Source organism: Eptatretus burgeri, chromosome 7 (assembly GCF_056783735.1).
Source record: "Eptatretus burgeri isolate ZD-2024b chromosome 7, Ebu_testis_v1, whole genome shotgun sequence".
NCBI classification, from domain to species: domain Eukaryota; kingdom Metazoa; phylum Chordata; class Myxini; order Myxiniformes; family Myxinidae; genus Eptatretus; species Eptatretus burgeri.
Genome location: NC_140967.1, coordinates 58,450,915 through 58,463,637, shown reverse-complemented (window position 1 = coordinate 58,463,637; position 12,723 = coordinate 58,450,915). Strand labels below are relative to the sequence as shown.

Below are 12,723 nucleotides of genomic sequence, written 5' to 3'. Positions count from 1 at the left end.
GGTTGCTCCTCTAAGATCAATCAGCTGTCTCTGTGCCACAGGCCTGTTCGAGAGAACTGTCCGGAACTATAAAGCAGTAATAACAACAACAACAATAACAACAATTCTTTTCCTTGTGTAGTGGTGTGTGTTTTGCTGTTGGTATCTAAAACAGAAGTCACCAAATATGCCAGTATCGAGTATGAGCTCTCCTCATTTTTCTCGTTTCTGTTTCACAATGACATGCTTCTGATCAGATGCTAGTTGATGTTTTGTGGGACCCTGTTCTATCCCTCAGTCAGTGCCAGTTCAAGTTTCCAATATTAATGCGGAGGCTTAGGACATTGGTAAGTGCATCCTCGAAGGTCCTAAAAATGGTGTAATGAGATATGGTCTGGGATATTCTTGCTGGCCACTCCACAGCTTCCATGATTTCCTGCATCGAGTGCTCCAGGATGATGCTGGCAGTACGGCATTCAGCATTATCTTGCATCAGAATTAAATCTGAGCCAATGACACCAGCAAAAGGTCTTACAACAGAATGTAGCATGTGTTAATGTATCTTCTTCCTATAAATTCACTCCTTGTATGTCTTTGTCACCATCAATACAGATTTCATGCAATATCATGCAATTTTCCTCCCTCCCCACCCTTCTACCCACTCACCCCCTCCCTCCCTACCCTTCTGCCCACTCACCCCCCCCTCCCCACCCTTATACCCACTCACCCACCCCCTCTCCACCCTTCTACCCACTCACCCCCTCCCCACCCTTCTGCCCACTCACCCCCTCCCCCTCCCCACCCTTCTACCCACTCACCCGCCCCCTCCCCACCCTTCTACCCACTCACCCGCCCCCTCCCCACCCTTCCACCACCATCCGCTCCCACCCAACCCCTAAAGTGATCATACCTGATGATGCCTTATGCAAAATGTCTGCCAAACTCGAACAATTTCATATTGGATCTAAATTTGTTGGCAAACATGTCAGGTGCCTCAAGTTGGAGTTGCCATTTCCGGTCAGCTCGGTAATATTGTAGCCAGACTCCATGGCGTTGTGGGGTTAGTTGTGAAACTGTGACTGGTCACCTGGACCTCAAAACAATTCATCTAACTCATTCCACACTGTCTAATAACTTATGGTGACTCCAATGGCTGTGCCAAGGATGTTTATCCCATGTATACTGGACTAACCGTTGATCATTGCCATGTTTTGAAGTGTTATGTTCATGGGGTCACCAAATAGCCTCGGATTGCTGGTAAGGATAATGAGAGTTGTGCATGTGGTGCAAATTGCGGGTTGGGGGAATGGACAGGGCCAGACATAGAAATAAGGCCTTGTTGCCCGTTTTGGATTGGTGGTAAGGCTATAGCTTCTTACGCCTGTATTAATTGCCTGTTTATTGCGGTCATCCTTCACACCGCCACTGGGGAGACGGTTTTGTCCAATTGAGTGCTTAAACAGGTTAGCAGTGTCTCGTCCTGTGTCCCCCCTCGACTGAAGCTAATTCGGGTCAGGACTGGGTTTATAAGCATCGTCGTGGAGCTCATGGAGACTCATAGGCCTCTACTACAAGGCTGCTAGATGGTAGCCTGTGAATGGCTCTGTGTCGTTTCCCATGCACATGGGCAATTGGTGGGAATGGTGCCATGTACAGCATGCTTCAATTGGCCCTTCACCTGCATATACAGGGGCCAACACCCTTCTTCACTGGTAGTCGTGCTCATGGAGAATGTAATCGGCTGCCAACAGGTGTGTGGAGTGGTGCGATTGGCCGCTTCGATGGGGCAAGCCGGCATGTTCCCGAGGGATCATGGTTTGCACTGAGAAACTCAAACAAAATGAGATGAGTCCGAGACTGAGAGGGGTTGGATTCAGAGGGATGAGAGAGGAGGAAGACTCCAATCTTGTGCCTGCATTCCTGAGTCTCTGCGTTTATCGTGCCCTGCACTCATCTCGCCTGCCATGAGCGCCTTGCTGCCTGTCTCCGCCACTCTGCGGGCCAATACCGTTCCAGCATCCGGCCTGGTTCCATGTGAACGAGAGCTGTGTATGTGGTGCCATTGGGAATTCGTTTCATTCCTGTATAATTTATGACTATTTTCTGTGTTGTTTCGTCTCAAAGTCAGTTCCGTAATTGTTGTATCCCCCCTCTCCCTCACCCACAATCATGATCTCTTTTATCCCCCCCCCCCGCCCAATTAATCCTCCCTAAGCCCACCTCTTTCCATGTTTCCAGTTTTTCCTTCCACTTCTGTGATTAAGAGGTTGCAGCTGTGTCCATCTTTTTCACCCTGTGTCTTTTTCACACACTTGCTCTAATGCTTACCCATATGCTTTATTTTTCCAATCATCCCTCTATTTTGTCCCTCAACCCTGCTGTTGGTGTGTTGGTGTGTCCCCCCCCCTCACCTCATTTCTTTATACTGTTCCTTTCATCCTCTTATGTACTGATCTGTTCTGCGTTCTAGCTCCTCAATGAGCTTGAAGACTACACAACAAACGCATTATTGGCGTGACTGCAAAACCAGCTGGTATAAACCACACACCACCAGCTTTCGTAAATTATAACTGTTTTGGTCATCTGCGAGGACAATCTGCTTCAGCTGTGGTTGGTGGTTTTGGTGTGGTGCCAAAAATGCAACAAAAGATTACTGATCATCTAGTGGAATGCGTGAAACACCATAAACTTGACCAGGTTATTGGTTGCACAATGTGTTTTTCTTAACCCTATCTTTAACCTGGCAATCATAGAAGGGGATATACCAAATTGACCAGGTGTATGTCTTTGTGCAGTCCCATTGTTTGAACAGCTGTGACTGTCTGCACGTCATTCAAGAATAGTAATCAGTCACCCACTGACATTTTCAGATGTCCACACTTGGCAACAGTCGTGATAATTGATGTGATTAGCCCACTCTCGAAGCACAACACGGGGTTAAACAATTGGTTCACTTTGTCTGTCTACAGACGTCGGTCTATGATCGAAGAACGGCTTGTTTTAATTGAATTATACATTTTGAACACTGCACAACACTAATTGGAACATGAACCTGCAGTTTAGCAGTACGTTGGCTCTGAACTTGGCAAATTGTACGGAATCTCGTCCCGAGCACGCATGCGCACAGAGGAGTTAGGTAATTGTTTTAGTCTGTCTACCTGTCTGGCAGTGAAAACAAAATTGAAAATCATTCCAAACAGGAAACGTCCTTTTTCGGGACGTCAAAAATGACACAACCAACAGGCACAAATAACTAATTTAACGTGTTAAATAAGGTGGTGTGAAAGACTCGGCATCAACAGTGGTAAACTTCTGGAAAAAAAAGAAGTTTCCCACAGTTTTTAAAACCTACAATTTTTTTTTTCAATTAATTATATACTTGACACTGTGGAACACAAATCGCTATGTTTGCACTTCCAAAAACCTACTGTTTAGTAGTACAGGACTTGCACGCCATCTCGACCAATCAAACTTGCCCCTCGTGCTCTCAGCGTTGGGGAATATCGAGATTCAGACAAAACTGAGGCTCGTAGGAAATATAGATTGCGCTTGGAAATGCAAAGCAAGAGTTGAAAAGACCCTTCCCTTGTCCTTTTTCTCAAGACTGCATGGGGTAAGGTGTTCTATGAACTCTCTAATTGTGAAAGCAGCTACTGTGAGTACTATTTAATATGAAGTTAATAGTCCATTTGCCAGAGAAGTAACCTTGTTGCCCTCAAAAGTGTATGGTTTTATGGTGGTTTCTTGTTCACAGGCATGCATAGACAAAATTAAGCTTGGTTGCCCGGATGGCAACCATGGGGAAATTTGTTATTTTTGCGCAAATACAAGATGGCCATCATCGACCGGGCTGAAAATATAATTTTTTAGGTAATGAACTTAAAATTACACATGAGACATCTTTTCCATATAATTTTGGCACGAGGAATCGATATTTAACCTTATTTTTGTGATTAGAAGTAAATTTGAGGTCAATGTTCGAGTTCCTGGAAATTGTTTGCCATGTGAGAGACATTTTGAATGACAACAAGGTCACTATTCTGACAACTGGACGCTCACATACGACATTAATGCGAGTTACTAATTCATTGTTATCTTGCCAAAACGAAGTTTTTGCAAGATATGTTAGTCAGCATGTATGTTTTTTTTTTGTTTGTTTGTTTGTCTGTAATCACATATAAAAAATTCTGCAGAGCACAGTTATCATTGGAAATTTTTGTAACTTCACATATCAGAGGCCTATAGAGGTCCCTTTCAGTGCACAAAATTTTGAAGGTCAAGGTCACTTTGTCGCAAATCAGGGGAGTCGACGAAACCCTTATTTTTTGAGTAATTTTGATCAGATCGTCTTCAAACTTCATGGGAATATAGTTCATGGTCTGGCGCTCTGCTGATTAATTTTTGGTGGCGATTGGCCTTGACCTTCATTTGTTTTTTTTTGTTGTTTTTATCTGACCAAAACGAAGTTTTTGCACGATATGTTCGTCAGCTTGTATTTTTTTTCTTTTTTTGTTTGTTTGTTTTTTTGTTTGTCTGTAATCACGTATAAAAAATTCTGCAGAGCACAGTTATCATTGGAAATTTTTGTAACTTCGCATATCAGAGGCCTATAGAGGTCCCTTTCAGTGCACAAAATTTTGAAGGTCAAGGTCACTTTGTCGCAAATCAGGGGAGTTGACGAAACCCTTATTTTTTGAGTAATTTTGAGCGGATCGTCTTCAAACTTCATGATAATATAGTTCATGGTCTGGCGCTCAGCTGATTAATTTTTGGTGGCGATTGGCCTTGACCTTCATATGTTTTTTTTGTTGTTTTTTTTTGTTTTGGTCTGTAATCACGTATAAATCACTCTTGCAGAGCACAGTTATCATTGGAAATTTTTGTAACTTCGCATATCAGAGGCCTATAAAGGTCCCTTTCAGTGCACAAAATTTTGAAGGTCAAAGGTCAAGGTTACTTTGTCGCAAATCAGGGGAGTTGACGAAACCCTTATTTTTTGAGTAATTTTGATCGGATCGTCTTCAAACTTCATGGGAATATAGTTCATGGTCTGGCGCTCTGCTGATTAATTTTTGGTGGCGATTGGCCTTGACCTTCATGTGTTTTTTTTGTTGTTTTTATCTGACCAAAACGAAGTTTTTGCACGATATGTTCGTCAGCTTGTATTTTTTTTTTCTTTTTTTGTTTGTTTGTTTTTTTGTTTGTCTGTAATCGCGTATAAAAAATTCTGCAGAGCAGTTATCATTGGAAATTTTTGTAACTTCGCATATCAGAGGCCTATAGAGGTCCCTTTCAGTGTACAAAATTTTGAAGGTCAAGGTCACTTTGTTGCAAATCAGGGGAGTCGACGAAACCCTTATTTTTTGAGTAATTTTGAGCGGATCGTCTTCAAACTTCATGAGAATATAGTTCATGGTCTGGCGCTCAGCTGATTAATTTTTGGTGGCGATTGGCCTTGACCTTCATATGTTTTTTTTTTGTTGTTTTTTTTTTGTTGTTTTTTTTTTGTTTTTGTCTGTAATCACGTATAAATCACTCTGCAGAGCACAGTTTTCATTGGAAATTTTTGTAACTTCGCATATCAGAGGCCTATAGCGGTCCCTTTCAGCACATAAAATTTTGAAGGTCAAAGGTCAAGGTCACTTTGTTGCAAATCATGGGAGTCGACGAAACCCTTATTTTTTGAGTAATTTTGATCGGATCGTCTTCAAACTTCATGGGAATATAGTTCATGGTCTGGCGCTCAGCTGATTAATTTTTGGTGGCGATTGGCCTTGACCTTCATATGTTTTTTTTTGTTGTTTTTTTGTTTTTGGTCTGTAATCACGTATAAATCACTCTGCAGAGCACAGTTATCATTGGAAATTTTTGTAACTTCGCATATCAGAGGCCTATAGAGGTCCCTTTCAGCGCATAAAATTTTGAAGGTCAAAGGTCAAGGTCACTTTGTCGCAAATCAGGGGAGTCGACGAAACCCTTATTTTTTGAGTAATTTTGATCGGATCGTCTTCAAACTTCATGGGAATATAGTTCATGGTCTGGCGCTCAGCTGATTAATTTTTGGTGGCAATTGGGCTTGACCTTCATGGTTAGCGCCTCAGGTCAAACATATTTGACCCCAAGGTCAAATTTTCAAGTTTTAGGAACCATATCGTGTAGTACCTCAAATTGAACACCTCGATGAGTGCTTTCTAGATCTGTCAAGCTTGAGACATTATGACGTCATTTGGTGATGTTATTAAGCAAACGCATATTTTTCATGGTTACTCCGTAGAACGATTCTCATTGGAATCTCTCGTAGGCAGATATTCCTCAAGGAGTCGCTCCTGGTGGATAGCAGTTCTGTTCATCTCAGTGTGACCTTAAAGAAGTCACACGTGGTCACCTTTTGGCAAGATACGGGTCACCCTGCTGCTGACATTGGTTTATTTTTATTTTGTTTGTTACTAACGAATTCAACTTCTTTGTTGCTGTTCACCGTCACTATGCCCGTTACATCACCCATCACCTTCTGGAGATGCGCTATCTGCTGCCACCAGATGCCAAGTCAGAGCTCATATCAGGTGCTTTTGTGTGTCGTCACCAGGAAGGCATTTGGAATGGTGTGAGCTCTGAGCAGTTCGGTGAACAAACTGCGATTAGAATTGGCAAGGATGGCCTCAAGGGTATGACTCTTTCTCCAGAGATGGTAGCAGAGTGGATCGATTCCTTTCCTGTCACTGCCTACATCTCAGATACAATGGAGCACATCTACCCTGACTCCTCAAACAAGGACAATGAAGACCAAGTGAGAGAAAAGGACACAAGAATCGGACCACGTCACAAGGAGGAGGGGAAGAAGAGGAGAGAACTTGATGCAGATGATAGGTGCCGGATTTTACTTGAATTGTCGAATGTGTCTCATCCTCTTGAGAATCACTCACCACATCTGTACAACATTGCCAATGGTCGAATTGCTCCCCGAGAAGCTGAAGTGAATGTTGAGGATTCCGTGGTTATAGGTCAGAAAATGGTTACAGAGTTCCATGCATCCCTTCCAGGTGGATTCCATGCAACCATCTCATGCCCATCAAGACAATAAAGCACTTACAGAAAGGAGTGAAAATTTGGGACAAGATGATCTTTGATCTAGAAACCATCTTCCTCAGGCTGCTGACTATTGGACAGCAAAGACAAATGGAGCTAGGACCTATCTTCCAGTTTGAGCTCTGCGCAGTACCCCCCTCACTGATTGATGAATATGGGTGCTTAAGGAAAGGCAACAAAGCACCACTGGCACACAAACTCTGTGTTCAGGCACAACAGCCTCTGCAACCAGATGTTACCATTGTTGACACGAGCCAACTTTTCTATCATATTGTCTGGCCTTTCAGGGGAACTGTGTCAGTCTTTGTTGAGTCCATCAAGACAAGGCTGTCTACCATTGCTGGTCAGATCTTGGTCTTTGACAAATATTATGATGTTTCTGCAAAGGACCATGAACGAGTGAGGCGTGCTGGCATTGGTTCCATCAACTATGACCTCACAATAAACACACCCCTGCCTAGTCGAGACGCCATCCTGAAAAACAAGCAGAACAAGTTGCAGCTGTCCAAGGTTTTGAGTACCTATAACTTTGGTGAAGGAGTTACTGTGGAGAGCCGTAGCCATGGTTCGTTCAACCATGATGAAGCAGACATTACAATGATCTCACACCTGCTCATGGCTGCTGAATGTAATGCAAGAGTGATACGTATCCTCTCTGATGACACTGATGTTTTTGTATTGATGGTTTACTGGGTTTACCAGCACAACATCCAGGCCACAGTGCAGATGGAAAGGTGGGATGGAGCAATTTGGGATATCAACACCACCTGTGACCAGCTTGGCCCCAAGTGTCTGCAGCTTTTGGGAATGCACTACATCACTGGATCAGATACCACGTCATACCCATACGGCAAGGGCAAAGTGTCAGCCCTGAAGACACTGAGAGCTGGCAACTTCCCTGGTTTGTACTCCGCACTTGGCGAGCTGAACGCAAGCCATGAACAGCTCATGGAAGCAGGGCGGACATTCTTCTGTGCCCTGTATGGTCAGCCAGAAGGTACCACGATGAGTGAGATGAGGTACTATATGTACACAAGGAAGTCTGGCAAGCCCCTCAAGCTCATGGCATTACCTCCAACTGAGATCAATCTCTTCCTACATATTTTGCGTGCACATCTACAGACAGTACTTGCAAAATCAGTTGATCAGCAGGCCCCACCTGAACTTGACATTACAAAATATGGATGGGACATCAGAGATGGAATCCCAGTGCCAGCAACTTCTGCTACTCCACCAGCCCCTTTGGACCTCATGGATGTTGTGCGGTGTGGATGCAAAGCAGAGGGGAAGGCCTGCAGTACTGCAAGTTGCAGTTGTCACCATGCAAAGATCTCCTGCACGCTATACTGCACTTGTGGTTGCAGTGACAAGTGCTTCAACCCACACAAGACTGTGGAGGACAGTGAAAGTGAAGTGGAAGAAGGGAGTGTCGAAGCTGAACTGGAAAGAGACGAGGATACGGAAGGGGGACGAGTACAATGAATGGGAATGAACAATACGTAAGTTGTCTACTAGGCTCTGTCCTCTGTTCCTAAGATGTCCAATATGATGACATGACAATGTGTATGCTTTCTGATTATCAACATACTGTTGTGAACCATTCATGACCACTTTTGCATTGGTGTTGCATAATTTTCAGCAGAAAATAGTCATGGACATTTCATGTGAACCTCTATTTATTCCTGAACGTAAAAAACAACCACAAAATTGAATTCCTCATGTCAAAATCATATGGAAAAGAGGTATTACACAGGATTATATATTGACCGATTAAAAACTTAGCCCCATCATCTGACCTGTTGCGGCCATCTTGAATTTATGCAAATTACAGGAGTTCCCCAAAGTAGCCACCCCGGCAACCAACCTGAATTTTATTAATGGACCCATGTTAGTCCAAAACAATCATAAAACCATACACCATCCACATCAACAAGGTTGAGAATGGAACACATAATAACGGCAAATGGACCATAATGGGATTGTGCAGCTAGTGCAACACGTGTACAAATATCAGCTACATCTAACTGTGGAAGCCATGAAATACACTTCTTGATTTTATATTCATGACTTTTTAAAATTTGCTCTTTATCCCATCATCGAATGTTCATCTAATATATTTTATTACATAGACTGTATTGGACAAATGTATTGTTACATTTGTGTGTGTGCATGTGTGGGGGGAGGGGTGGTGGGGGGTTAGGTATTACCATAGAACAGCTAGGATAGCAGGTTGTCTATGTATGAGTACTTAGCCAATCTCGTTGTACGTAATAAGTAGGGACCTGTCAGCTTAAGTAATGTCTTGTTTGAATGTGCACCATACAGGGGGTGGTGCATGGTAACGATTAGATAAGGATTATGGGAAAGGAAGTGTACAAAAACCCCTTTGTAATATCCCACCGGGTGGAATTGGGTGGCTTGCGGCTCTGCCAGGCAAGAGAGGAAGAGAGGGACGGAAGCGAATGCCTCCAGGGGTGGAACTTGGATTGCCTCTAGAGCAAGGGGAAGAGCGTTTTGTCACCTCCCAATGGACGGAGCCTGGGTCACCTCTCAGGGGCAGAGTTTTTGTTGCCCCAGGAGAAGAGGGAAGAGCCTAATTGGGTGGTTGGGTGTGTGTGAGAGAGGATTGTGAAGTTAAGGTAAAACGGGAGAAGACGGCTGAGAAGAACAGAGAACTGCGGAGTTTGGAGGAGGATCGCAGAGTTCTGAGAGAGTCTGAGGAGAGTTCTAAGGAGGTCGTCCTGCCTGCCTGTCTTCGCCCTCATAGCCTGTTCATCGTCCTGCTCATGGCTGCCACACACCCATCCTTCCGCCTGCTCGTCCACCGGCAGCTGAGTCCCCTGGTTTAGTCCCTTTCCCGTCTGTGATTGAATCCGGAGCCTTAGTTTCTTCAGATTCATTTTTACCTCACTGTTTACAATTAATTATTTATTAACTGCATTTCTTCCCTTCCCTCCCAAACAACCATCATATTCCTTTCGGCGGGTCAATCTTCTCCTGGTTGTTTGGGTTACTGAAAATAAACCCGTTAGCTTCAACGAAAGCTTAAAGATTCTCGTGTCTCTCGTCACAACCGCACGCGCATAGTTTATCCACCATAACTCGGAACGTCTCCACAGGAGTTAAAACTGTTCGGTGCATCACGGGATTTTAACCTCCCGCCGCAACGAGCTCATCATTAGTTGAGCAGTTGATGCTGCAGTATTTTCATCGTGATCAGGAAGAAATCCACAGCTTCTTTTAAATTCAGTGATAATAGTGGTTTATCGTCTTCATATAAAATTGGTCACTCCCCAAGTAATACTTTGGACATCATGGTGTTATCCAAATGTGTCACGTCAAAACCAGCTGATGGATGATGAACCCTAAAGGGGGGGGGGGAAGGACTCATTTTTAGTCTTTCAATGGTTACAGATTCTCTATAATCTCCTGTAAGAGATGTTTCACTGTCACATTGGCAGAATTGTTTGCATAGGCCGAACATGTAACCGCTGCTCAAAGTTGAACGTGCATGCACATAGCACGAAGGAGAGGTGCCCAGGCTGGGTTTGGAGAGCTGTTGCCATGAAGACTAAAATATCCAAGCCACACGTCTTGTCGTGCCTCATCTTCTATATGCACCTCATCGGGTGACGTAACTTAACAACACCATCCATCAGCTTCAACAACACTATTTACATGAGTTGACTGCAGAAATCATCGGTCATTTTTTTTCCTCATTTTTTGTTTTTTTACACGAGTCTAAGTAAAGAAAATTGTGGTTGGATGTGCTACACTATTAAGGTACCTCTTTACATATTCTCTTTGACTGGCATAATATGATAGAGGTATGTGCACTTAGCCCTCAGCTCTCTGGTGTGGGTTTGAATCTCAGCCCAGCTTTAAACTGGCATCCTGGTGCTTCGCAGGCCAGGGGAGACATCAATGTGTGCCGTCCCTCGAACGGACGTTAAACTAGGTGTCCCATCTGCCAGCATTAGTTGGTGGACGTTAAAGATCCTACGGTGTCTTTAATGAGTTATCACCAGTACTTTGGCCAAATCCTAAATTGCTGTCCTTGTGTGCAGGGGGGGCTGCATCAAAAACACAGCTTGGACTCAGTAATGATGCAACCAGTGGGCTGAATTCAGAATTTTATCCCAATCCGATATGTGTTCTCCTATTAAAACATATTTTCCTGCTCGAAAGCCAACATCAGAGATAATTTTGAATATGATTAAATATGGTTATCACGTCACTGATCCTAAAACATCATGTCTTGTGAAGATTGACACCGTGATTGAAATAATATAAATGCCATTATACCCAAAGTAATTGTGCTTGCTCTCCTCTAGAATACACCTCTCAATGTTAGAAAATGTTAATTGTATTTTTTGAAAATCATGTGGCTCGTCATTTGTGCCAAATGTAGCATCACACTTATAGTTGACCAAACTCTCCCTCCCGTTGGCTTGCAGGAGTGGCAAACACAAACCTTTACCTCTGCCCAATATACAAGAAAGTTCGACGGACAAACCGCCACTACATCGCAGCAGTGAATTTACCCAGCAACTCACCATCGGACCATTGGGTGCTACGTGGTGTGGCACTGCTCTGCGATGTGCGGTAAAGCCAAGTTGTCCACACAAATGTGATTAATGCAGTCTGTGTCTACGTAATAACGACTGGATTCGTCTGCCTGGTAATGTCAACTGTATAAGTCAAATGCTTTATCAAGCAGTTTGAGATAAAATAAATAAATAAAACATCCCCACTGTAGAATCAAACGTTTCAGACTACAAAGGTTGATTCATAGGTTGATACATGTGTCATTCATAGGTTGATACGTGTGTTATTCATAGGTTGATAGCAACTCACCAAGTTTTTTTTTTAATTATTATTTACTTTTTTATATTTACCTCCACCACCAAAGTTGCATGTTCGTTATGGTTTCATCCCTGTCTGTCGGTCTGTGAGCAGAATATCTCAAAAACGTTATGGACGGATTCAGGCAAAATTTAGTAAACAGGTTTGGTGTGTGCCAAGGATGAATTGATTCAATTTTAGTGATGATCTGGATCCAGATCCAGATACAAGAAAATGTTTTTAATTTTTGAAATAATTCTTCACCATTGAGAGATGGGGTGAAAAACGATTTATAACATGATATTCCAAAAAGTGTTGGACGGATTATGACAAAACGAGGTGGACGAGTTGAGTTGGTGACAAGAACAACCCTATTCGATTTTAGTTCAAGTCCGGATCCAGATCCGGTCTATCAAGGGACACAAAACGTAAACTATTCAGCCTGGCAGAGGTAGGTATGCGCTCTTCCAAGTGCCATTCTTGTCAGCAGTGTGAGATTTATGAAATATTTTGTTGCAAGAAATGGAAAACTCTTTTAACAAAATCTTTGCTCGGTTCTCCCATAAGAAGAGAACGAATGTAATTTTCTGCACTCTTCCTCTCCCCAAAGTCATCCCCTTCAAATTTGACTCGTACACATTATAGTATTATAAATGGAGGAGAAAAACAGTGAAGGCGAATACAATGGAAATGTTCTCCTTTGTCCCATTAAAATGAACTGTACAACAGTATACATTGGTCATGTTTATAAATTACACTGCTATGCATTGTCATCCATCACATCAGAAAGCTACATCAGTACAAAGCTGATAT

The 12,723-nt window shown here is 43.1% G+C and overlaps 1 protein-coding gene across 1 annotated transcript in view; it reads left to right on the top strand.

The window, feature by feature from the left end:
• Positions 1 to 11,962, top strand: part of DNAH5 (dynein axonemal heavy chain 5) — a 254,698-nt gene extending 242,736 nt beyond the window's left edge. Inside the window, exon 78 of the mRNA XM_085890337.1 lies at positions 11,523 to 11,962. Coding sequence (XP_085746463.1) covers positions 11,523 to 11,674 — 152 coding nt within the window. The 3' untranslated portion in view covers positions 11,675 to 11,962. The remainder of the gene's footprint in view (positions 1 to 11,522) is intronic.
• The last annotated feature ends 761 nt before the right edge of the window (positions 11,963 to 12,723 follow it).